Source organism: Rhinichthys klamathensis, unplaced genomic scaffold, assembly GCF_029890125.1.
Source record: "Rhinichthys klamathensis goyatoka isolate OS25496 unplaced genomic scaffold, OSU_Roscu_1.1 h1tg000093l_1, whole genome shotgun sequence".
NCBI classification, from domain to species: Eukaryota; Metazoa; Chordata; class Actinopteri; order Cypriniformes; family Leuciscidae; genus Rhinichthys; species Rhinichthys klamathensis.
Genome location: NW_026606632.1, coordinates 397,136 through 424,754, shown reverse-complemented (window position 1 = coordinate 424,754; position 27,619 = coordinate 397,136). Strand labels below are relative to the sequence as shown.

Here is a 27,619-nt window from a genome sequence, read left to right as displayed (position 1 = left end):
ACCCGTCGTACATATTCCTATCCTGGTCGGTGGCGCTCTGTGGAGCTGGCCACACAATGTTGAAACGAACGGCCGCTCGCTCACAAACTTCCAGGAGGATGGACGGAGGCAAAGCCGCGTGAACGCTAGCCTAGGGAACGCTAAAAGGACCGCGTCATCCCCGTCGCCGGAACCGACCGGTTCGTCAACGAGAGTGAGGTTTTCCCGCGAAGATGTCCTCTTCAGGGAATGCGGATTGGGCTGATGTCAGCTCAAATATTTTAGAGAGGTGGCGCTCCGGGAGTCCCCCGGTAGCGCGTCATCATCACCGTGTCTCTCCTCCGAGTCAGAAAGGCCGAGCACGGCGCGCTGTGTCGTGCAACTAAAAGCCGGCTTAGTAAAAGCTACATGGGCAGCAATTACAATGACCGCAATTCCCCGGGTTCTCCAAAGCTTGAGCGTGTTAAGCCCAAGCAGACCGCGCAGAACGAGAGGGTCCTTATAGCGGCGATGAGAGCACCACACGCGGCCGGGCAGGCTCGTCGTGCTAGGCTGTTCCCCGGGGGAAGCGGCTGTTTAGACGGTCACATAGCCATGGGCGGGCCAGCGGTGAAGAACTCGGAAAAATCCGTGGCGGGCAGCCATGTAAAGGAGGAGCAGGTGAAGGACAGCGAGAGCTCGGGCGGCTCCGGATGCAAAAAACACAGCGGATAGGCTGAAGAAACGACTGTCACTCACGTCTGGCGGAGGCTGATCTGGCGAATGCGATATGTCCTCCTGAAGACTCGAAAGTGAGCAGCGTAACGTTAATCCAACCGAACTGTGTCAATGCAGAGATCGCGAGAAGCGAATGTCAACTGAGGAATAGCAGCGCGCCCAGCTGTGATATGCCCGTAGGTAAGGGGGTGTGGCCTCACCTGGCATTGGCTGCGCGCTTCTGTCAGTTAGCCAGACTTGGTGCAATTGGATGCTTCTGCAGAGGTCAGGTACGGATGCCCTTCCCATAGGTGGATCTCGAAACGAGATGATGAAAGAGAACTGCCATTAAAATACCAAGGGATAAAATAGACAAAATAGGAACTTTTTCATAATGGTGCAGCCCTACAAAACAGAGTGCATATGAGTTAGTGTCTTTCAACCAGGAGTTAATAAGACAAGGGACTGGCAACATGCACAACCCACCCTTAAAAATGTCCATCCTGGTCTCTGAGTGATCGTGCCCAAACTAAACTACAGAGTAGCACTAACACATGCAAGGGCACATTTTGTTGGCCTTTGTAGGTAATTAACACAGCATGCTTGTAGGCATTTGGGACTGGGTCATTGGATGCCCGTGATTCACTGTAAAAAGAGCCAAACTGAAGTATATCAAATGATCATCCTAAAATGTGACTGAAGTTAAGCTGACAGTTACAAGTCCCGTTCCCAAATGAGCAGTGTAGGGGCTCCGGCTAATCTACGAAGGGGGAGGCCTTTTACTTACGTCGACAGGGACCAGGAGGCTTCTGCCCAGATGCTGGTTAAAAGAGAGGCACCAGGCTTCAGTGTACCCATTCATGTTGGGAACATACTTCTTTACTGTCTCATCATTCAGTCTGAGCCAGACACCATCATCATTGTGGATCTATGGGAAACAAGCAACAGAGCGGAGCCATGCCCTCCTGTAACTGCTAACACGCCCCTCGCATGAGCCTCTGAGGCTGCAGAACCAATTGCGTAAATGCGCGACACCAACCAGTTGGATTTACAGTGGATGTCCAGTTGTGTTGAGAGAAAATGAGATGCATCATCTACAGAATTTTTATATGCATGTAGGGCCTGACAGCAAGGAACAACAGGCCCTTTCACGTGACTTATGTGGGGGCTTCAAGACACTGCTCAGCGCAAGCGTTAAGCGCCACTCTGAGCATGTGAAAAGCGCTGCCATGTCATCGTACGGTAATTCTACGGGTTTGCCAATTAGCAAGTTAGCAAAAAAAAGCAGGGAGTTAACACTACCACTCAAAAGTTTGGACATTTGTCTGTATATAGTTAAGTAAATTAAATACACTGTTATATCCACTTGCTTTTCCTTTACTATCCCCTCCCACTCATCCATTAAAAAAATAAAAGTAATTTTAGTTTTTGCAAAACAATTAATCAGCAAAACTAATTTTGAGCATTAAACATAGTTCTTTTGATTTGATACTATAATAATTAATAGATAATACACTTACTGTTCAAATATCTGGGACAAGTAAGATTTTGTTTTCTATAATCAATACTTTTATTCAGTAAGAATGTATTAAACTGATAAAAATTTCGATTTCAAATTAATGTTGTTGTTTTTTAACTTTACATTTAAAAAATGTATTAGTGGATTTTTTTTTTAGGATTAAGCAGCATTTTCAACATTAATAATAATAAGAATTGTTTCTTGAGCATCACATCAGCATATTGGAATGATTTCTGAAGGATCATGTGACTGGAGTAATGATGCTGAAAATTAAGCTTTGCATCACAGGAATTAACTACATTTTTAATTATATATAGTAATACTTTACTGCTCGATTTTACTGAAGTAAAATCAAATAAATCCAGCCAGGGTGAGACTTATTTCATAAACAAAGAAAATCTTATGGACCAAACTTTTGAACAGTGGTGTATATAAATGTAAAAATAACAGATAATCAATATTAAGACATACTATAATAAAAAAATTATAATAACAATAAGTATTCTATGAAATGAAATATAAATTCAGTCAGACTCAAGTGTGTCCAAAATGTTGACTGGTAGGTTTTCTTTTTATATATACCATATACAGTTTGACCTGTCATGCAAAAAGTCATGCAATTTTTCCAATTAAGTGTGCTTTGAAACGGCAAAATGGTGAGCAAAACATTACAAGGTTGACACTTATCTCCATAGAGATCAATGCACTGGCGGTTCATGTGAAAGGGCCTTTAGAGCAACCGACAGCATTGCGGATGTGAGGTTGGGTCTTATAGGAGTATCAGTGATTGGCATGCAGCGGTGAACTGGGATAGATAGCTCTTATATGAGCTTTAACTACAGCCTCAAAGTCTCCTGCATGTAAATGAAGCAAAGGATAGGCAAAAAAAAAAAAAACGCTTCTGACCAAATCATAAGTAAATTAGAAAGCTCAGAAAGATGCAGAAATAGTTTTAAAAGCCTTTTTGTTTTAAAACAGAAACAATTCATTAATCATTTCATAAGTGTGTTCTCTGATTAAAGGAAGAGAAAACAGAAAAGGATTTAAACACAGAACATTTTGGCCCTATTCTAGAGCGGTTTACCTCATCAATGAATGTGATGGTGCCATTGACTTGGACTATGCCTATTTGTTCGCTCTGCAGAGAAGGGTGACTACGCACGCGCAGCCCTGCGCTGTCCTTGGCCACAAATTTGCGCACCTGAGAGAAGCAGAGGGCGAGAGACAGAGACTGTAAGACAGATGAGAAGTTGGCAGGAAGCTGCAGTCAGAGAGTAAGGGTTCACAGCACGAGAACAGAAGAGAACAGAACCCGCACATCCTATCAGACGAGGGAAACGTCAGTCCATCCAATGAGGTGTGAGAAACTCGGGAGAAAAAAAGCATGAAAGACACTTGATTTTGTGCAGTTGTGTTGCTTGTTTCCCAGTTCAATACACAGTAAAGAAATACACGGTGAAGAAATATAGTGACACCGCACTCGCATATACATAGCACTGATACCGCACAGCTATTTACACACCAATAGTCTAGTCTCTAGCCATCTTTATAAAGAAACAGAAAAAAAAAAGTTTAGTCCATGTGGTCCCTCAAGTAATATGAGCTCATAAAAGGTGTGTAATAATTATAAAACAATTATACTTGAATTTTAGCTTGCCAAGCCGCAGGACATCAACTTCCAGAAAGTATTTAACGTCATAAATATATTTATTAAAAAAAGCTGTAATCGTATACTATTTGCTTCAGCGCAAAACATTTTCGGACACCATTTCCAAAGAATGACAGTCCAGTTGTAAACATTAACACTACCGTTCAAAAGTTTGGGGTCAGTACGTTTTTTTTTGTTTTGATGGAAAGTAAGGTGTGAACTCTGGTACAGTTCGCTGCTGAAATAAGCGCAACCGTACTAAATTGTGGAAGAGAACCCCTATTGATGATGTATGATTCGGTATGATTCGATAAAACTGTTTGTGTGTGTTCTCTTCTCACTCACTTCCCTGACAAGCGCACTGCAAGCGGAGAGAATGTACATCTCATTTCTGCTCGCCTTCAGCACAAATGGACTCCCGCGTTTCTTAGAACATATTAACAGTACATTCGCAGCAGACAGACGCAAGTGCTGTTATGTGCTGACGCTTTGGAAGCAAGACCAAAGGATCAAAAATAATGATGCGAGCAACTCTATCCATTATGGCGCTTTGTCCTTCATAGCCATTACCTAGCAACATGGGTACGTCGCTGAAAGTTGATGACGCAAGCGTACCGTGGTTTGGACCCAAATAATATAATGTGAACAGAGACCAGCGGGGGAAGGGGAGAGCGATCATACTCTGGTTTGGACCAAGCAATCGAACCTAGTGTGAAAGCACCCTAATACTTTTTCCCAGCAAGGCCACATTAAATTGATCAAAAGTGACAGTAAAGACATTTATAATGTTTCAAATAAATGTTCTGTTCTATTGAACTTTCTACTCATCAGAGAATCCAAGAAAAAAAATCCTGGTTTCCACAAAAATATTCTAACATTGATAATAAGAAACATTTCTCGATTTCTGAAGGATCATGTGACATTTTACTGTATTTTTAATCAAATAAATGCAGCTTTGGTGAGCGTAAGAGACATCTTTCAAAAACATTAAATAAATGTATTACCGACCCCAAATTTATGAACATTAGGTTAACCTGGACCGGATACATCTGGCCTTGTAGCACCTCTTTATCTTTAACTCCTTAACTCGGAAACTCACCTTGCTAGGTTGAGGTTCAGCTTTGGGTTTGACCATCTGTGTGCCAGGAGGGATCATTCCTTTGGGTGGGTCTTTGACCTCGACCTCCAGACCAGCATCTGAGCAAATATTATTCAGTCTATAAAACTCAAGACTCATTAGCTCTATAATATCAACCCCCCGTTTCACAGACAAGGCTTAAGCCTAGTCCCAGACTAAAATGCACACTTGAGCTGTTTTAACTGAAAGCAATTTGCACTGACATATCAGTGCACATTTATAAAAGATACTTAAATGCCCTAATTGAACTAAGGCATAATCCTGGCTTAACCTAAGCCCTGTCTGTGAAACCAGACCCAAGAGTTAAACACAAACCACAGGTCTTTATGTATGAGGACTATAGTACAGAGCCCCTAAAGGGACACGGTGATGGAAAAAACATGAGATGAGAGGGGGGAAAAAATGTCAATGCTTTTGCGTTCTCTCGCAAACACTTTTGCATTACCGCAAGAAATTTTGTGTTGAGAGACGGACAGGGAAACACAAAGTGTCTTGGGGGAAACTTTAAGAACGAGAGAACGCAAAAGAATTGACATAATCTGTCCCCCTATCTTGCATTTGCTCTATAAATTATACTTTATCATGTAAACACAATTTTTTACATTTTATGGGGGAAAAATGCTGATAATGATAATCTATTTGAGCACTAGCAACATACACGATCCACTTTGAACACTCCGTAAATATTTCTACAACAAAGTGCTCTAATACAAAGCTTTAATAAAAACTCAAATCCAGTTACCGATCTCAATGCCATCGATGGTCACATGAATGGTGTAAAGTCCAACAGCACCAGGGGTCCAGTTAGCGCTGTATGTTCCGTCTGTGTTGGCCCGGATAAGCATGTTCTCACTGGGCCTGAGTAAGAAGCAGACAAACTGAACCTGAAACCTGTTCTTACATTTGAATGTCGACTGTAATATGAATATGACAGGTAGGTCTTTGAACCTCTTTGGTGTTGGCGAGGCAAAGCGAAGCTCTTCAAAGGAATAATTTTCATATGCCTGGACAAAAAAGACAGTAAGTGACAATGTAAGAAAAACATACAAAATATCAAACTATCCAATTGCAATGAGACAAATTTTTGAAGTCATTATGAAATTAAAATGAACCTCTATATTTTGTAAGTGTATTAATCTTACTGTGAACGAATCATCCCAGTATATGTTTTTTTTTTATAATATATTAAAAATGTAATAACTGGATCTTTCAGTGAAAGGACAGACTTCTCTTCTCTCCAATTATTATATATATTTTTTTTAACTTGGATGCATGTATACCTGTTGGAGACCTCCAAAACAAAATTAGGAACCTTTAAAATAGCATAATGGGGCACTTTAATTCTATCGCAATCTTTGTGATTTGATAATCACACCAGGCGATATCATGATTTCGGTTTTATTTTGACTAATTGGGCAGCCCTAGTCCAAATCATTTTTGAGTCGACTATAATTATCAAGTCAATAGATGAGAGGAACCTTCATCATGGTGATGGCGATATAACGTGCTTCTTTGATGATCATGGGTTCGTATGTCGCCTCCAGTTTGGGTGCTGGGTGGCCACCAAAGGTGAGATCGGTTCCTGATGCAGAATTAGAGGAGCTGCCTGGCAAACGCTGCAGTTTCTTCATGTTCTCCTGCTGGATGGACTTTTTCTGAGAGACAGGAACAGCCTTGACTTCAACCTGCAACACAGATCAGAGACGATTAGATGTGCCAGTTTCATAACGCACCGTTTGATTCAGTAAGATGCTAACCTTCATGTTTGGCACATGCACAACATCTCCATATTGGTCCTTGGTCTGCACCACAACAGTAGTGGGCCAGCCACAGCGGATGTCGTCTTTGTTCAGAATGAGTGAGGTCTTCTGAGGGTCTGCGTAGGAGTCTGGCTGAAGCCACCTGGGAACGTAGAATGGTAAAGATGCTCGGATGAGGGCCTCAAGCTATCAAAAGACCCATAAAGAATAAAGGGAGCTGTAAAATGTTTGATACAGACCTGGCGAGCCGCCCACCGCTAGAGTTCTGCACGCAGGTAATGAAGTCCTCTAGAAAGGAGTGTTCGTTAGTCTGCAAATGCAGTGGCAGGTTCCCCTCCAGTGCCTCCAGGATGGTGGGAGAGTGAGTGAGGGCCAGTCCCTTGCCCAGGAGCCCTGAGTGGGATTTACACACCTGCTCGACAGAAACACGCGATCAGAGCACATTCTGATGATGTGCAAAACTCACACAAAATAAAACTATTTCTAATTTAGTACCTGGAGTGAGGCTTCCTCTAAAATCTCCAAATCTTCCTCTAGTTCATTCCCTGTAGGATGATAAATAATACATACGATCAGATAAAAAAGACAAAAGACGTTCTTATGACTTTATCAGTGCCACCAATAAAAGTAATAGTGTTGGGGAGATACTAAGTTAGAGTAACAGCAGGTAAAATGTTTCAATCAGTGCAGCCTTTACAGTAATAAGCTACATTTTTTAAGACTAAGATTTTTTAGGATCACACTTAGAAGTATCAGTATATCATGAAAAAACACAATATTGCTGTTTAAATGTCAAATTGTATTATGCCTTGGGGTAAGCGGCAATAATCAAACACCCTGTAGCTTTAAAAAGTTGGTTCATTCTAATGAATCAATTCATTCAGAAGATTCACATAAATTAAATAATTTAAAAAAGGTTCTTAAATTAAAATGATTATTATTATCAATGTTGAAAACAATTGTGGAAACCGTGATGCACTTTTTTTCAGGATTTTTGGATGAATAGAAAGTTTTAAAACGATATTGCCCTTTAAGTATCACCCACTGTAGTTAGCGACTTCAGATTGTACTGCATGGCACATTCCAGTTTTTATGTATCTTTTCCAACACCGGTAAGCAGCAGTCATTCTCACCTATGGGTAGGGCAAGATCCTTTTTCATGAGTGCAGCTGCACACATGCTCCCTAAATAGGCCAGTTCCTTCTCCAGCTGAATAATTCCCTGAAACCACAGCAACATGACAAATATCTCAAATACATGTTAAGTATGAATCTCTAATCCTTTCTCTGGTCTAAAGCAATGCATAACTGAGACACTAGCAGTGGTAGACATACAATTATTTTTATTTAAGCTGAAAAGGTTCTCACCCACAGTTCAATAAACATGCTTCTAGGGCTGGGTATCGATTGGGGTATTTGATTTCCATTCACAAGCTTGCAATTCGATTCAATGCCGATTCATTTGGATATATATCAGGTACAGTACTAATACTAATTCCATGGAACCATGTAAGTTGCTACATTACAATAATATTAATGTTTAAAATTATCAATTTGTATACAAACACTTCATTTGCACATAAAGCAGTTTTTATAATAAAAGTTATATAAAAACTCTTTTAATGACAATGTTTCTGCTCCAATACGTTTTTCAATTATAAACATGTAAACGGTGGCTGTCATAAAAACTTGTTTTCATGACAAATTTATTCAAACATGCAATAAATATTGAAGAACAGGGTAAGACAAAAATATATTTCATACAAAAATACAAAATTATATATTTCAACATACCTGCTGATGTTCATTCCTGTTTATTTTGTGCTAGTAGCCTAGTTTATTATTTTAACAAGTAATAAAGACGAAGAGCACTGCCGCTTTGCTTGAACTGAGGCGCTACAGAGATCTGTCACGCCACATGAAATAGCGCTAAAACTGTTTATTATTGTTTATTGTTACATTTATTGTTTGAATTTCAAATTAAAATACACAGAATATGAAAGCTCAGACTTTGTTCCATATCAAAAGTAATAGAGCACTAAGCTTATTGCGATTTTTGGAATGGGAGATATGCTGTAAAAAATGTTTAGTCAAGTTTTGTTCAGAAAACAGCATAGACTAAAATATGGATTCATTTTGCTTAATCAAAATGAGAAACGATTGAAATCGAGAAATCAATGTGTTCAACCCAGCCCTATATGCTTGTTTGAACAACAGAGCTGTTCATGTTTAATATTGTTCATGTTTTAAATATTGCTATAAATGACGACATGCAAATTATTATGTGTGCACGGACAATTGTTTTACAAGTGAGACAAAATGGGCTCCTCGAACATTTCATGCATTGTGCTCAGGTTTAAGACACATCCATATTGTTTGGCAAGGAGAAATTTCATACCTCATCAACACCAGGGTTAAACTCATAACCGACAGCTACACATTTGAATCCGTAGAAACAGGCTTTCTCATCTTTCACGTAATCTGATGCAGTTTCCAAGGAGAAGTGGGCTTCGTTACCTTACATTAGGAAATGGAAATGAGTTAATGACTGAGCCAGTGTAGCATAACTCATTTTGAATAGTAATAAAATAGCAGCTGCCCATATAATTACAGTCCTCATAGAGATAATATTCTGTAAAAAAAACAACCACACAATCTTCCTGTTGAGATGTGATGTTTATAAACCCTCTGTGGGACCGCATATAAAAGATTTATCTGTTGACAGCGTATAAACTCTCACTCAAGGGCCTGGAAGTGGTGTTAAGTTAACATCTCAATAAATGTCTTTAATTACTAAAGATCAACAACAAATACTGTCACAGCACCTTAATCAGCAGGAGGGTATAAAGTAAATATTTCTAAAGCGTGGTGGACAAAGACATCACTGTTACCTGGCAGCACCAAGACAGAGGTGGGCCAGCCATTGGAGCCAGAGAACTTCTTGAGCTCGGTCCAGCTGTTGATGGTCTCGTGAGCCAGAGCTTTGGAGCCGAGCCCAGAGAAGTGCATCGATCGGCTGGGGATGAGGAGACGGAGGACATCTTCTGGCTGTGCCGTGCCACACTGAGGATCAAACTCAACGGTTATCCAGCGAACGCAGTCTGGGAAGGAAACCTGAAATCCAGAGCATGGAAATGTGATTAAGCACTCTTATGGAGTCATACTGCATCTCAATTTGTAACAAGAAAAAACAAGCTCTGAACGAATTTTTTTTTGGTCCTATGCCTTCAACAGATGATATGTATTTAAAAAAAAATCTGTAGAGAATCCCCCATTGCACCTTTAAGTGCAAAAACACAAATCCAATACAATTTATATTCTATTGTTAAGCACCATTTAAACAACAGTCCGCTGACTAAAGTGCTGTACATTTTAAGAACCACATTCAAGGACAACCATAACCATAAAAAAAACATCATAAAACCACAGATAACAAAATAACCCCCACAGATGGAATACACAACCAATTATGATTATATTATTATGATTACCCTGCTGTATCAAATGCTAGGGCAAAGAGATATTCTTAAACTTGCATGACAAGTACTTAAAGTGGTGCAAATCTGAGGTAAAAAAGGTAAATCATTTAAAAGTTTAGGAGCTACCAAAAACCAAAAGTATAAAACTAACTCTATAACGAATCGGCAGCCAATGTAAGGAAACCAAGACAAGAGTAATATAGTCTCTCTTACAAGTATCTGTTAACTCTTTCCCCACCCGCATTTTTTAAGAAAGTTGCCAGCAACCTCCAGCATTTTTGATCATTTTCACAAAAGTTTCATGGCTCCCAGGATATTTTGTTGTATGAATATCTGAACATGCCATATATCAGAAGAAAGAACAGACCCTCTGCTTTTAAACAAAAAAATAGTTATATTCTAGCTTCATGCATTCTTTTTCTGAATAACATTTGAATGTGGGTAAGTGTCATTAAAAAACAACAACATTCTGAACTGAGAAAATCGCGTTTGACTATGTCTGGATCGGATTCACAACAATTAATAGTAGTACAACTGTAGATCGAGTCCATCAACATCCCCAAAGCTTCACAGTCGTTAACCCTTCCTGAGCCGACATTTCATTTGGTAACAGTGGGCAGCTTTGCTATTTATATGCTATTTAAAGGGTAAGTGCATAATTTCTTTAATTAAATCGAAGTCATTGTGATTTTCCTTTTATTTTGATTAATCGTTCAGCCCAACATTAATGTCACATCCTGTAAACAGTTTCTAAAGTGTTATGAGTGTTTCCTAGAGCATTGCTACAGTGTTTTAAGTGTTTGCAGACAGTTGCTAGATGGTTGCAAAGATGTTCAGGGCAGTTGTCAGGGTAATGCTGAATATCAGGAAGTGAACACTAATGTTGTACCTTGTACTGGGTGACACCAGCCTGCTTGTAGGGGTGATCGCTCTCTATGACAGCATAATGATTAGAGGTGGTGCAAGCTGATAGGCCCTGCTCCGGCTGGTTCCCAGTGGTGCTGTCTGTGGATTGGTTAGGATTGAAGGCAGGCGGTGCATATTTCTGGTTCAGGGCAGAAACAGCCGGAAGAAGTTCCTGAACCAAACCAAACACCTCCACTGCAGCCTAAGAGAAAATTATTAAATTTAAAACAGTTAAGCGAAGGTATCATGAGAAAAGTAAACAAGAAAGCTAATAGACTACTGTAGAGGAGACTGGCTAGGAGACTGATCATAGTAACATCAAGACCCAAGGTTGCCAATTAGACGAAGAAAAACTCCCTTACCTTAGGAACAGATGCAGCCACAGGACCGATGTATGCCAAAATGAGTGGAAGCAGCATCGAAAAGAGACTGCAGGAACTCAGGAGTTCAGGAATGTCTTCAACTGTAGAGACATCAGTAACATCACAGACTAATAGTAATGATGCTGATCTATAAGGGTAAATCTCACAAAAACAACCCTATATATGTAGCCTATAAAGACCTATTTATGACAATTAGGCACATTTCCCTCCAATTCTCATACCGTAATGCAGGTCACTTTAGATTTTTTTTAATTCCCATTATTCTTAATGATGAATCGCATGAGAGGTTTCCATTAATGTTACCATGATCAATAAATAATGTTTATGTACACCGCGGTTATGAGAACGAAATTTTTTTTTGCATTAGCTTAATGATATGTGTACTAATCTGTATCATATAATCTTATCTATAATAAGAAATATCTTATTTCTTATTATATCTTATACTAAAATTATTTCAACAAATGGCGTGAGGGTGGGCTAGAACTAAGTTTTTGTGCAACCAATGGCAGACGGGAAAGTATTTGGGGAAACCTAAGAAAATGTCGCTCACCGTCCACAGCAAAGGCCCTGTGGAGGAGGTCTTTGGCCGCCCGCACCACCACGCTGACTACAGAAAGAGCACGGCTGCAGTTCTTGTCCTCTTCATTGGCTTTGCTTAACAGCTGTGATTGCAGGTCGCCATCATATTCACTCCTGTAACAAACAATCACCAAAAAGATGTTGCATCCTTTAGAAATAAGAAGGAATTTTGTTCGCAGATGAAAGAATATATAGTACGGACCTATAATAGAGAATCTGAGGGATCTGGCCTCTGGTCTGGTTGGTGCCATTGCTGCTCAGGCTGCAGGTGCTGAAGGTGAACGCGACTCCATCAGAGCACTGTACGGTTGTTATGCCTCCATCCCCATTGGCTGTGCGACTGCCGTAGTTACGCAGGCGGACAGCATATTTCACACTCTCCTGCAAGAGCAACAGGGTGGAAGTGAGTTTGTGCCGAAGTGAAGTTTATTCTTTGCGTGATTCATGTGTAAAATTCGCAGCACCTTCAGAGGAACAGCTTTGTCCAGACGGATCTCAGCGATGTCACTGGGGGAGTCGTCAGTGCTGTAAGTGCCTTTGACCAGTTCTAGAGACGTCCATCTGTGGGAGTGGGCGGAATCTCCAGGGTGCTCCGTCTGAGCCTGATAAAACAGGACAGATGGACAGAACAGGAACACAGAGAAAAACAACAGGGTAAGACATTGGGAGAACTCATTCACACGCTCTAACTTAAAGGAATGAGAAGATTCTTGCAAAAAATAACAGCATACAAGTATGGAACATGAGGATGACATTTAAAACGTCCTTTAAAGGAAAATGCCAAAAATTAAAATGATCCCATAATTTACTCACCTTCAAGCCATCCTAGATATTTATGATTTTCTTCTTTCAGCCAAACACAATCGGAATTACAGTATATGAAATAATATCCTTACTCTTCCCAGCTTTGTAATTAGGGGTGTTGAAATTAACCGTTTCTACAATGCATTGTGATGCCAACGTGGACGATTCTGCATCGATGCCGTAATAGACCACAATTGATTATAGCCTACTGATGTTTCTCTTACGTCCTTCGCATACGCGCTTGTCTCGTCTGTGTTCAGACTTAAATTTTGTTTGATGTTTGCTACATTCAGGAAGTGTACTTTCTTGGAGCAGATGAAATAAAAAGGGAGTTCATATATCTGACTGCTTGTATTCATTGACAATATTCAAAATTGAGGATGCAACGCATCGTTATATCGAATCAAAGACATGATAATTGTAAACGAATTGAATCACGCAACCAGTGAAGATTCACACCCCATTTGTAATGCCATTGAATAGTGCCGACTTTTCAAGCTCCAAAAAGTGCACCCATCCATCATAAAAGTAATCCATACGACTCCAGTGGGTTAATACATATAGAAAAATATCCATATTTAAAACTTTATAAACTATAATCACTGGGTTCCAGCAACGGCCATAACCGCGTTCACGAAAGATTCAAGTATGACGTGGACGTAGGCGTAAGCTTGGGTGAGAATAGACTCCCCTCTCGAAAACCACATAGCTCTCTTGTGAACACGTACGGCCGATGGATGCGCTGTGCTTTTTGGAGCTTCAAAAAGTCGGGCACTATTCAATACCATTTCAAAGCTGGGAAGAGCCAGGATATTATTTCACATAACTCTGATTGTGTTCGGCTGAAAGAAGGCAGCTTGAGATTGAGTAAATTATGGGATAATTTTCATTTTTGGGTGAACTATTCCTTTCAATGGCTAAAAAGATAGCTTTCGTGAGCCACGAGGTGATGAATATGCGCGTGACGTCAACGTCAGTCCGAGTGACTGTATTTACGCCCACTGAGTGGCAAAAAACTGAGCGGCTGCATTGGTTTTCAGCGTGAATACCATGAAAAACACACAAAACACATCTAAAACAGGAACGAGCTTTGAGATTGACTATCTAAATAGATTTGACAAGAAATCTGAGGTATATTTTTACAGACTGCCGAAAGCTACAGAACAGAGAAGCAAATGGATCGCTGCAATTCATAGAAACAACTGGACCCAGGCAGCAGGGCTCAACATAAAAAAAATTCCCCACTGGCCCTCGGGGCCAGTAGATCCGAGTTTTGCTGGCCCCTTTTATATTTTTACTGGCCCTGAAAGAAATATAAGGAAAAGCACTTTTCCATTAAACTGTATTTATTGTATACATTAGGACAGCAAATGGAGGAATTAAGAGAGAGCCCCTGGAGAAATGCAAAAAAAAAAAAATGTCAGCGTGTAGTAGATTATCTGTCAATACCTGCTCTCTCCTCATCTCCATCACTGTTACTTATGCTTATTAAAGCTAAAGTTATTCATTCAAGAGCTGTGAGTGATTTTCTTTTTGCCTTTTGTTGTTTGATTCGGAGTAAATACTAAAATGGACGTAGCATGTTTATTAGACGGCTTCCCCTTTAAGAACGAGTGCAGATCTAATAGTCTGATGCACTATATTTTAATGCACCATAACTACGATGCACGATAACTACGTCCATTTTAGTCATAAACTGTTTAAGTGAATCTCCAAGCCGGTCATTTTGACACATTTTTGTGTACAAAGTATAATTTGCTTGTCTCGTTAAGCCTTGTTTATACTCGACGCGTCCGCACGAGCGCGAGTCTATGGAAAGCCGTTAGGGCCAAAAACACGCGAATTTTAACGCGTATTTCACGCGTATTTCACGCGTAAAATACGTGTATTTTACGCGTGAAATACGCGTTGATTATGTCACGCGTATTTCACGCGTATTTCACGTGTAAAATACACGTAAAATACGCGTGAAATACGCGTGACATAATCAACGCGTATTTCACGTGTAAAATACGCGTATTTCACGTGTATTTTACACGTAAAATACGCGTGAAATACGCGTTAAAAATCAGTATGAACGGGTCCGTGTCATTGGCTGCTGAAGACTTGGGTCTAACCATTTGTGTGAGCTTAGAGGGGTGTACCTTTCATAGACTAGGCTACCACCAGTTTACATTCTATAGATCAGCTTATTCAGGTTTTTTGTATAACCTATATGAATAATATATTTAAATAGCAGTTTTATGACAATTAATTTTATGACAATTTAGATAAAAATAAAATTAACTTGTTTTTCTCCACTCATGCCTTTTTGTAAATAAACACATTAGTGGACATTCTAGCTTTAACATCAAAGCATTAACGTGTGTGGGGAAATCAGTTACAGTGGAGGTAACCAATGCAGGTTTATGATCACTGCAGGTTTAAGATACAGACCACTGTAATCAATATCTGTCTTTGGAAAACAACGTGAGCTTTTGTTGTGCTTACATTTACAGCTATAGCAAGCAGGGGGCGCTTTTTCAAACCTTTTTGTTCTGAAATTGGGCACTCAGACAAACTGTAATTAGGTATACAGGTGATATTATCAATTTAAAGGAATTTAATGACTTAAAGTATTTAAATATGTTATTTAAGGCTTTCAGGATTAGAATGAGAGCTTGTGCTCAGGTCAGGACAGGTATAAGAACTTGATTTGGCTTTCCTGACAGCAGAAGTATTTTACAGGTCACCTTGGTAATTGGTATTAAAGCAATTTATCTGTAAAAATGATTAGACACTTTGGTAAAACACCATATAACATTTAAGTAAACATATAAACATAAAAATCAGTGACGTAACTTTGTTTTAAAAAGTGGGTGGAACAGGTGGGGTGGGGGTTGCTAATAAAATGCTAAATCAGATTTATGCTACAATAACATTACGACGTCCAGCAATCGATTTAAATAGTAGGCTACATGGGGTTTAATTTGTTGTTTAATGAGATGAAGTATAATAATGTATGTTGTCAGTGTGTTGTCTCTAATATTTAATGTTAGAATATTTACTCTGCATTTTCTGTTTCTATGGAAAACCACACACTAATACACCCACAACTAAGTACAACCATTCAATCCTTGTTAATAACTGAGTTGTTGGGGTGACAAATAAACAGGTTACTCTCAAATTTCCAACATATTTTCACCAAGTCTCTTACGGACACCATGTGGCATATTTCATACCTAACCAGCAGTTTACTGAAATGAGACTGCTATAAAGCCAACTCGGTTTTTTTTTTCAGTTCCCCACTTACTTTACCTTCCTCAAGCTGACAGAACACATCCAAGCTTGTGATCATAAATTCATACAAATCATCTGCATGATAAAAGGTACTGTGGGTTAGTTTGTTAACATATTACTATTTTAAATCAGAATTGATTTCACTGAAAATTTATTACATTTAGAAAAAATGAAATGAAGCTGAACTCTGCAGGGCAGAGGGCATTGACCCTTGAGGACCGTGTTTGCCCATTGCATTCGGAGCATTCCAAGTGAACCCTGCTGATGTAAAAAAAAAAAAGTGTAAAGGGTTAAATTAGCAATTTAAAAGGGTAGTCATTGCAGTGTCACCTGTAAATCTATCTTTGTTATCATGGGCGTCAGTTTGGTTTGAAATGTGCTGGGGACAGAGACGCATTCGGAAGTGCATTTTCAGTGCATTTTCAGAAGTGCTGGGTACAATGACGTATTAATTTTTTTTCTCTCTTTCGCGCAGGTTATGTTTTCAAAGACGATGTCCTGTAGCTCAGGCACGGCCCCACTTTTCAACAGGCCCACCCAAAACTTTCACACACACAAAAAAATCCTTTTACTATATTCTAATTTTGTCAATAATTATAAAAAAAAAATTGCCAAAAGCTCATAATTTGTGCTCAAGCGCACGACCGCACGCATAAAGCTTGCCACAAAGAACCGGTAAAAGTAATGATAATAAATGCGTCTAATACGCTGTGAATGTGAATGTGCATTATACGCCGAGTTTCGGTTAATTTATGAGACGAACTCCAATTCACTCGCCGGCGCCTCCATGTCGTGATTCTGCTATATTTACTTCTTATTTATTAAATAAATCCAGACAATTGGTTCATGAAACATTGATTAAAATTAAGATATAATTAATATAAAACGAAAATAAATGTAAAGAAAGGCAGCTGTTCTGTTTGAGGTCTCTGTGAAAGTTTTAAAGAAGTCTTTTAGTGCCGCTTTCAGAACGCTCACGTCCGTAAACGAGAACTGACACGTTGTTTTTTCCCTCATAAATGCGAACAGAAAAATCAATAAAAAATGTATTATAGTGTTGTTTTTTTTGCTGGGTCAGACAATGATTGCCAAATTTCTCTCTCATATTGCTCCTCATAACCACTGAAAACGGTCCAAAAAATCGAACCAAAAGTCAAATTAATATGGACGGGAGTTAAAAGTGGTGGGTGCAAAATGACTCATGACGAAATCTGGTGGTACGAAATCACCGCATCCCCGAAATCGACGCCTATGTCTGTTAGCTTTATTTTATTAAAGCCTTCTATGATAAAGTTGATAAATGTCCATGTAATGACACTGTGAATGTGGAAAATAAATTGCATAATAGATATAATTTATTGATCCCAGGTTTAAATTTGGTCATGTCACCATTGCTCACATTTAAGAAAAGAAATAAAAGCGTATGTGAAATCTTAAAAATTAAGATTACTTGTACATATACTCTACTTATGAAACTAAACAGTAGAAAATATAGATTTGAGTATTGCACAGTTTAATTTATTGCATTTGTATTATTGTACTATTAAAGCATTGTATGTTTAAAGATATAAAGGATATGGAGCTAAGATAAAAGGATATTAAGCTGCTGACAAGTCTGAGGTAAGTACAAATTGCCCTGAATATTAGTTAATAATATATGACACTGAGGGAGGACTTGAAATTATGACCTGGAATGGTTTCCTGAGGCTGTATTGCAGAAACAACTTCAGTCAGAGTAATATCTTGTCTTAAGTAACCACTGTGATTTCATTTTGGAACCAATTTAAAACACTGAACTTGTCAGATTATAACTTGGGGCTTAAAGGTATAGTTCACCCATTTACACCCTTATGTTGTTCCAAAGTTTCTTTCTTGTGCGGAACTTCCATACTATGGAAAAAAATATTATGGAAGTCAATGGGGACCAGCAATGTTTGGTTACCAATAATCTTCAAATATTAGTAACCAAACATTCAAAGAGGCTCATGCATGTTTGAAACAACATGAGGGTGAGTTAATGAAGACAGAATTTTAAATTGAGTGAACAATACCTTTAAGATAGGACGTTTCTGTAATTTGGTCCCTGCAAGCAAGGTTATGTTGTTTTAACAGATATTCATTACAATTGCATTGATCAAGAACCACAGCTGTAAACTTTTCCACAATCAAATGTTAACTTTTAATATTAGAAATCTTGAGTTGGGTTGATTTGTTTTACAGATAAATTCCTACTTTTCCTGTAGCTCAAACAGTAGAATGTTAGCGCTTGCAAAATTCATGCAAGGGTTCGATTCCCAGGGAAAGCAAGAACTGATAAGAACGTAAATGTGTACATTGAAATGCAATGTAAGGCACTTAGGATAAAAGCATCTGCCAAATGCCAGGGACTGCAGATGAAATTTAGCTCTGTAGCTAATTCTGGGACAGTTCTTTACTGTCCATTGTCCCTGTTATAATAATAATAATAATATGTAAATGTACTAATATGCAAAAGGGGGCAATCTTGGTAAAAATATTTGTTCATAAAAATGCAATCTATCTATTTTCTTTGGGCTACACAAGAAAACGACGAAAAAGAAAAAAAGAAATAGAAGGATATTTAATTTTGGTAGCAGTAAAATACTTCTGCTGTCAGGAAAGCCAAATCAAGTTCTTATACCTGTCCTGACCTGAGCACAAGCTCTCATTCTAATCCTGAAAGCCTTAAATAACATATTTAAATACTTTAAGTCATTAAATTCCTTTAAATTGATAATATCACCTGTATACCTAATTACAGTTTGTCTGAGTGCCCAATTTCAGAACAAAAAGGTTTGAAAAAGCGCCCCCTGCTTGCTATAGCTGTAAATGTAAGCACAACAAAAGCTCACGTTGTTTTCCAAAGACAGATATTGATTACAGTGGTCTGTATCTTAAACCTGCAGTGATCATAAACCTGCATTGGTTACCTCCACTGTAACTGATTTCCCCACACACGTTAATGCTTTGATGTTAAAGCTAGAATGTCCACTAATGTGTTTATTTACAAAAAGGCATGAGTGGAGAAAAACAAGTTAATTTTATTTTTATCTAAATTGTCATAAAATTAATTGTCATAAAACTGCTATTTAAATATATTATTCATATAGGTTATACAAAAAACCTGAATAAGCTGATCTATAGAATGTAAACTGGTGGTAGCCTAGTCTATGAAAGGTACACCCCTCTAAGCTCACACAAATGGTTAGACCCAAGTCTTCAGCAGCCAATGACACGGACCCGTTCATACTGATTTTTAACGCGTATTTCACGCGTATTTTACGTGTAAAATACACGTGAAATACGCGTATTTTACACGTGAAATACGCGTTGATTATGTCACGCGTATTTCACGCGTATTTTACGTGTATTTTACACGTGAAATACGCGTGAAATACGCGTGACATAATCAACGCGTATTTCACGCGTAAAATACACGTATTTTACGCGTGAAATACGCGTGAAATACGCGTTAAAATTCGCGTGTTTTTGGCCCTAACGGCTTTCCATACGAGTCTCCGCTGACTGCGCGCGCACCTCTCCAAACGGACGAGGCGTTTATACTTGACGCGCTCGCCGTTGTGCTATTCTGTGAAACGACAGGGGGCGACTCCGAGTAATTCTCCTCTAAAACACCAGGAATCAGCAGTGAAGAAGTAGTTTGCCGTTTATTAGTAGTTTATTCATATAAAAAGAGTAACTAGTTTACATGCAGTGAAAGTACAATAAACCTACTGCATTTATAAAACAACTGAAGCCTTGAAGAGTGTTTAAACCTTAATTTCATCAGCAGGGCTTACTTCTGCTATTGTAGGCTTATTTTGTAAATATAAGCAGTTTAGACAAGTGCAAACTGGGTGCTTAATGCAAATGTGTCCCTATTTACAAAATGAGAGGCTTTTATGGTCACCCATCAATGCAAATGTCTCTGTATAGAAGGATCATAAACATGCTGGTACAGACGTACCAGTTCGGCCAGATTCGGCTCGAAGTCGTTCATCTTCGGATGCGGCGCCGCGCGCGATGTTACAAAAAGTGCCGTGCACACCGCCAGGCGAAATGGGGTCTTGCGCACCCAACGCGCACGACTATGGAAAGCCGTTAGGGCCAAAAACACGCGAATTTTAACGCGTATTTCACGCGTATTTCACGCGTAAAATACGTGTATTTTACGCGTGAAATACGCGTTGATTATGTCACGCGTATTTCACGTGTAAAATACACGTAAAATACGTGTGAAATACGCGTGACATAATCAACGCGTATTTCACGTGTAAAATACGCGTATTTCACGTGTATTTTACACGTAAAATACGCGTGAAATACGCGTTAAAAATCAGTATGAACGGGTCCGTGTCATTGGCTGCTGAAGACTTGGGTCTAACCATTTGTGTGAGCTTAGAGGGGTGTACCTTTCATAGACTAGGCTACCACCAGTTTACATTCTATAGATCAGCTTATTCAGGTTTTTTGTATAACCTATATGAATAATATATTTAAATAGCAGTTTTATGACAATTAATTTTTTTTATGACAATTAATTTTATGACAATTTAGATAAAAATAAAATTAACTTGTTTTTCTCCACTCATGCCTTTTTGTAAATAAACACATTAGTGGACATTCTAGCTTTAACATCAAAGCATTAACGTGTGTGGGGAAATCAGTTACAGTGGAGGTAACCAATGCAGGTTTATGATCACTGCAGGTTTAAGATACAGACCACTGTAATCAATATCTGTCTTTGGAAAACAACGTGAGCTTTTGTTGTGCTTACATTTACAGCTATAGCAAGCAGGGGGCGCTTTTTCAAACCTTTTTGTTCTGAAATTGGGCACTCAGACAAACTGTAATTAGGTATACAGGTGATATTATCAATTTAAAGGAATTTAATGACTTAAAGTATTTAAATATGTTATTTAAGGCTTTCAGGATTAGAATGGGAGCTTGTGCTCAGGTCAGGACAGGTATAAGAACTTGATTTGGCTTTCCTGACAGCAGAAGTATTTTACTGCTACCAAAATTAAATATCCTCCTATTTCTTTTTTTCTTTTTCGTCGTTTTCTTGTGTAGCCCAAAGAAAATAGATAGATTGCATTTTTATGAACAAATATTTTTACCAAGATTGCCCCCTTTTGCATATTAGTACATTTACATATTATTATTATTATTATAACAGGGACAATGGACAGTAAAGAACTGTCCCAGAATTAGCTACAGAGCTAAATTTCATCTGCAGTCCCTGGCATTTGGCAGATGCTTTTATCCTAAGTGCCTTACATTGCATTTCAATGTACACATTTACGTTCTTATCAGTTCTTGCTTTCCCTGGGAATCGAACCCTTGCATGAATTTTGCAAGCGCTAACATTCTACGGTTTGAGCTACAGGAAAAGTAGGAATTTATCTGTAAAACAAATCAACCCAACTCAAGATTTCTAATATTAAAAGTTAACATTTGATTGTGGAAAAGTTTACAGCTGTGGTTCTTGATCAATGCAATTGTAATGAATATCTGTTAAAACAACATAACCTTGCTTGCAGGGACCAAATTACAGAAACGTCCTATCTTAAAGGTATTGTTCACTCAATTTAAAATTCTGTCTTCATTAACTCACCCTCATGTTGTTTCAAACATGCATGAGCCTCTTTGAATGTTTGGTTACTAATATTTGAAGATTATTGTTAACCAAACATTGCTGGTCCCCATTGACTTCCATAATATTTTTTTCCATAGTATGGAAGTTCCACACAAGAAAGAAACTTTGGAACAACATAAGGGTGTAAATGGGTGAACTATACCTTTAAGCCCCAAGTTATAATCTGACAAGTTCAGTGTTTTAAATTGGTTCCAAAATGAAATCACAGTGGTTACTTAAGACAAGATATTACTCTGACTGAAGTTGTTTCTGCAATACAGCCTCAGGAAACCATTCCAGGTCATAATTTCAAGTCCTCCCTCAGTGTCATATATTATTAACTAATATTCAGGGCAATTTGTACTTACCTCAGACTTGTCAGCAGCTTAATATCCTTTTATCTTAGCTCCATATCCTTTATATCTTTAAACATACAATGCTTTAATAGTACAATAATACAAATGCAATAAATTAAACTGTGCAATACTCAAATCTATATTTTCTACTGTTTAGTTTCATAAGTAGAGTATATGTACAAGTAATCTTAATTTTTAAGATTTCACATACGCTTTTATTTCTTTTCTTAAATGTGAGCAATGGTGACATGACCAAATTTAAACCTGGGATCAATAAATTATATCTATTATGCAATTTATTTTCCACATTCACAGTGTCATTACATGGACATTTATCAACTTTATCATAGAAGGCTTTAATAAAATAAAGCTAACAGACATAGGCGTCGATTTCGGGGATGCGGTGATTTCGTACCACCAGATTTCGTCATGAGTCATTTTGCACCCACCACTTTTAACTCCCGTCCATATTAATTTGACTTTTGGTTCGATTTTTTGGACCGTTTTCAGTGGTTATGAGGAGCAATATGAGAGAGAAATTTGGCAATCATTGTCTGACCCAGCAAAAAAAACAACACTATAATACATTTTTTATTGATTTTTCTGTTCGCATTTATGAGGGAAAAAACAACGTGTCAGTTCTCGTTTACGGACGTGAGCGTTCTGAAAGCGGCACTAAAAGACTTCTTTAAAACTTTCACAGAGACCTCAAACAGAACAGCTGCCTTTCTTTACATTTATTTTCGTTTTATATTAATTATATCTTAATTTTAATCAATGTTTCATGAACCAATTGTCTGGATTTATTTAATAAATAAGAAGTAAATATAGCAGAATCACGACATGGAGGCGCCGGCGAGTGAATTGGAGTTCGTCTCATAAATTAACCGAAACTCGGCGTATAATGCACATTCACATTCACAGCGTATTAGACGCATTTATTATCATTACTTTTACCGGTTCTTTGTGGCAAGCTTTATGCGTGCGGTCGTGCGCTTGAGCACAAATTATGAGCTTTTGGCAATTTTTTTTTTATAATTATTGACAAAATTAGAATATAGTAAAAGGATTTTTTTGTGTGTGTGAAAGTTTTGGGTGGGCCTGTTGAAAAGTGGTGCCTGAGCTACAGGACATCGTCTTTGAAAACATAACCTGCCCGAAAGAGAGAAAAAAAATTAATACGTCATTGTACCCAGCACTTCTGAAAATGCACTGAAAATGCACTTCCGAATGCGTCTCTGTCCCCAGCACATTTCAAACCAAACTGACGCCCATGATAACAAAGATAGATTTACAGGTGACACTGCAATGACTACCCTTTTAAATTGCTAATTTAACCCTTTACACTTTTTTTTTTTTTACATCAGCAGGGTTCACTTGGAATGCTCCGAATGCAATGGGCAAACACGGTCCTCAAGGGTCAATGCCCTCTGCCCTGCAGAGTTCAGCTTCATTTCATTTTTTCTAAATGTAATACATTTTCAGTGAAATCAATTCTGATTTAAAATAGTAATATGTTAACAAACTAACCCACAGTACCTTTTATCATGCAGATGATTTGTATGAATTTATGATCACAAGCTTGGATGTGTTCTGTCAGCTTGAGGAAGGTAAAGTAAGTGGGGAACTGAAAAAAAAAAAAACGAGTTGGCTTTATAGCAGTCTCATTTCAGTAAACTGCTGGTTAGGTATGAAATATGCCACATGGTGTCCGTAAGAGACTTGGTGAAAATATGTTGGAAATTTGAGAGTAACCTGTTTATTTGTCACCCCAACAACTCAGTTATTAACAAGGATTGAATGGTTGTACTTAGTTGTGGGTGTATTAGTGTGTGGTTTTCTATAGAAACAGAAAATGCAGAGTAAATATTCTAACATTAAATATTAGAGACAACACACTGACAACATACATTATTATACTTCATCTCATTAAACAACAAATTAAACCCCATGTAGCCTACTATTTAAATCGATTGCTGGACGTCGTAATGTTATTGTAGCATAAATCTGATTTAGCATTTTATTAGCAACCCCCACCCCACCTGTTCCACCCACTTTTTAAAACAAAGTTACGTCACTGATTTTTATGTTTATATGTTTACTTAAATGTTATATGGTGTTTTACCAAAGTGTCTAATCATTTTTACAGATAAATTGCTTTAATACCAATTACCAAGGTGACCTGTAAAATACTTCTGCTGTCAGGAAAGCCAAATCAAGTTCTTATACCTGTCCTGACCTGAGCACAAGCTCTCATTCTAATCCTGAAAGCCTTAAATAACATATTTAAATACTTTAAGTCATTAAATTCCTTTAAATTGATAATATCACCTGTATACCTAATTACAGTTTGTCTGAGTGCCCAATTTCAGAACAAAAAGGTTTGAAAAAGCGCCCCCTGCTTGCTATAGCTGTAAATGTAAGCACAACAAAAGCTCACGTTGTTTTCCAAAGACAGATATTGATTACAGTGGTCTGTATCTTAAACCTGCAGTGATCATAAACCTGCATTGGTTACCTCCACTGTAACTGATTTCCCCACACACGTTAATGCTTTGATGTTAAAGCTAGAATGTCCACTAATGTGTTTATTTACAAAAAGGCATGAGTGGAGAAAAACAAGTTAATTTTATTTTTATCTAAATTGTCATAAAATTAATTGTCATAAAAAAAATTAATTGTCATAAAACTGCTATTTAAATATATTATTCATATAGGTTATACAAAAAACCTGAATAAGCTGATCTATAGAATGTAAACTGGTGGTAGCCTAGTCTATGAAAGGTACACCCCTCTAAGCTCACACAAATGGTTAGACCCAAGTCTTCAGCAGCCAATGACACGGACCCGTTCATACTGATTTTTAACGCGTATTTCACGCGTATTTTACGTGTAAAATACACGTGAAATACGCGTATTTTACACGTGAAATACGCGTTGATTATGTCACGCGTATTTCACGCGTATTTTACGTGTATTTTACACGTGAAATACGCGTGACATAATCAACGCGTATTTCACGCGTAAAATACACGTATTTTACGCGTGAAATACGCGTGAAATACGCGTTAAAATTCGCGTGTTTTTGGCCCTAACGGCTTTCCATACACGACCGCCCACACCGCAATGACGTCATTTTTGCCGCGCGCACCTTCGCGCTCTTGCGGACGCGTCGAGTATAAACAAGGCTTTACGGTATGTTTCGGAGCGCGCGCTGCATTGGGAACAGCATCTCTTGTGCAGATTTTTGTGCTTTTAATAGCTCTTTTTATTATTAAACGCGTCCCGCGATTTAGAATCAGTAGAGACTGCATTTTACAACAATCACCGATCGTGCTGATTCTGTCTTAAAGTTTGAGCTTTAAGGAAAAATGACAGCGTAGGCTAGGCCTACTTCTGCGAATGGAAGAAAGTTGCGCTAGACAGAATGCGGCTGTAGTTTTTAATGGTTTTACCTCAAATATTCTATAATCTTTGGAAGCCGAAATCTAAAATAAAATCAGACTAATATCACAGATCTAAAGTGTAACCAGGCTACGTTCGAATGTTTAGTTCTGTCCTCCGTCGTCATTCATTAAGCAGAGCTGTCGTGTTGTGCGCGCTGTGGCGCGCGTGAGAGATCTCTCTCTCTTCTGAACTGCGAATAGCAAAAATGCATCACAGACAAATGGTTTAATTTTATTAGATAGGCTATAGAAATGACTGGCGACTTATCGAGATGGTAAAAAAAAAAAAAAACTTCTTTATAGCAATAATAAATGATAGGCCTATGTGTATTTCTCCAGTACCGACAGCAGAACAGATAACGTCCGAGCTTATCGATATAGCGGTCTTTCAAAATTCAGCCCCGGGGCCCGTATAATACCAGGTTTCGGTACCCATCCCTACCAGGTGTAGGCTACTGTGTTTTCCAAGACACTAGGGAGGGATGTCCTCTTTCTCGTATCAGCCTCGTAGTTCTTTGACATTTTAACACGTTATAAATAACCTGAAGTAACATTGACACTCTTCGCGCCACTGTGTATGACGTTTGCTGTTTGTTTTGCTGATGGCCAGTCACTGGCCCGCGCGGGCCAGTGATTGGCCAATCAACTAGCCCGACATACACTTTTACTGGCCCCGGGCCATCGGGCCATTGCTTATGTCGAGCCCTGCAGGCAGTGAAAGGTGGATTTGCAGTTATCATTTTGTCAATATATTGAATTTGGGGGTAAAATCATACCCTATATATTGTATTGACAACATCAATTAAATATTTACCATCGTATATTCTGCATAATTGGATGCTTTTAAATTAACACTGACAAAAAACTATACAAGTTTTAGAGCTGGATGATATGATGATATATATATAACATTGATATAAGTGATCACCTGGATTAAGACCTACCTATGTTGTATTTATATAAAGCGTTCACAGGCAAATTCGCTTAATGTATTTCCCCGGTGTCGAAATCAGGCACATATAAATGTCAGGAAACACGATTCCTGGCTGCATATCAATATCCATGGATCACTGGATCTTTGGTAAGTTGTAAGGAACACTATATCGAGTCCAACCATTAGTTTAACCTGATAAACGCTCGTTTTACATGCCTATTCGCAGTTTCCCCTATTAAATCCTGTCACGCAGCAGCTCTTTTGCCACTCAGTCCGGCTGAGAAAGTGACGTCAACGCATCCCCTCTATATAGAAAAGAACTTACATCATCAGCGAGCACCTCCAGCTCATACTCATGGATGCCTCCTCCCCCGTACACACAGAAACCCACCAGCACCACCCCTGGCTTGTCCACAGTGAAGCAGATGGCGTCGGGGGAGCCGTTCCCCGTGTTCCAGCTGCGTCCCTGGCTGGTCTTAGTGAAGCGGTTGGGGCTGGCCTTCACCGAGTGCAGGGAGTTCAGCCCGTCCACCTGCACAACAACAGTCCACACGTTTCAAAAGTGTAGATAAGAATTTACATTTAGTTTAGAGGCATTCTTACATGTTAAATTTGCTTTGGAGTCGCAGCACATTAAATGGATAGTTCATCTGTAAATAAAAATGTGACATTTTTGGCTCAACTATCCTTTGAAGAAGAACTCTCTCATGTTCTTCCAGCAGGTGGCAGTAGGCCAGATGAGACTAACTGAGAGAGGATGTTTTTGTTTTTGAACAGGAGCTGAGCCTCCATGACAACCAACACCTAAAACCCTGCTCTCCCTGTGCTATTACAAACAACAGAGACTGGATGCCATTTTTGATACTGTATTAGCCAGCCTACGATTTATATTCCACCTTTGGTAACGAACAGCGTTTAAGAGCAGCAAAGCATCTGTAACAGTCTGCATAACATACTCTAACCGAGCATGACATGCCAGTTACCATGGCAACGAGCCAATGGCCTTTTCCAAAGCCGTCGGAGAGAGACGGACTGCAGTAGACTGTTGTGGTCCT

General features: G+C 38.7%; 1 protein-coding gene across 16 annotated transcripts in view; it reads right to left on the bottom strand.

Moving 5' to 3' along the window:
• mycbp2 (MYC binding protein 2) overlaps positions 1–27,619 on the bottom strand; it is a 138,456-nt gene that overhangs the window by 40,449 nt on the left and 70,388 nt on the right. For 12 of the 16 annotated variants that reach the window (XM_056252195.1, XM_056252198.1, XM_056252202.1 and 9 more), the window contains 18 exons: positions 26,890–27,096; positions 12,554–12,691; positions 12,292–12,470; positions 12,061–12,203; positions 11,487–11,587; positions 11,108–11,326; positions 9,631–9,853; positions 9,138–9,256; positions 7,874–7,961; positions 7,236–7,285; positions 6,980–7,152; positions 6,738–6,882; positions 6,459–6,665; positions 5,929–5,984; positions 5,723–5,838; positions 4,942–5,039; positions 3,279–3,395; positions 1,463–1,603 (listed from right to left, as the gene is read on the bottom strand). In XM_056252195.1, the coding sequence (XP_056108170.1) occupies positions 1,463–1,603; positions 3,279–3,395; positions 4,942–5,039; positions 5,723–5,838; positions 5,929–5,984; positions 6,459–6,665; positions 6,738–6,882; positions 6,980–7,152; positions 7,236–7,285; positions 7,874–7,961; positions 9,138–9,256; positions 9,631–9,853; positions 11,108–11,326; positions 11,487–11,587; positions 12,061–12,203; positions 12,292–12,470; positions 12,554–12,691; positions 26,890–27,096 (2,520 nt within the window). The remainder of the gene's footprint in view (positions 1–1,462; positions 1,604–3,278; positions 3,396–4,941; positions 5,040–5,722; positions 5,839–5,928; positions 5,985–6,458; positions 6,666–6,737; positions 6,883–6,979; positions 7,153–7,235; positions 7,286–7,873; positions 7,962–9,137; positions 9,257–9,630; positions 9,854–11,107; positions 11,327–11,486; positions 11,588–12,060; positions 12,204–12,291; positions 12,471–12,553; positions 12,692–26,889; positions 27,097–27,619) is intronic. The other 4 variants (XM_056252204.1, XM_056252208.1, XM_056252209.1 and 1 more) reach the window with 2 other exon arrangements.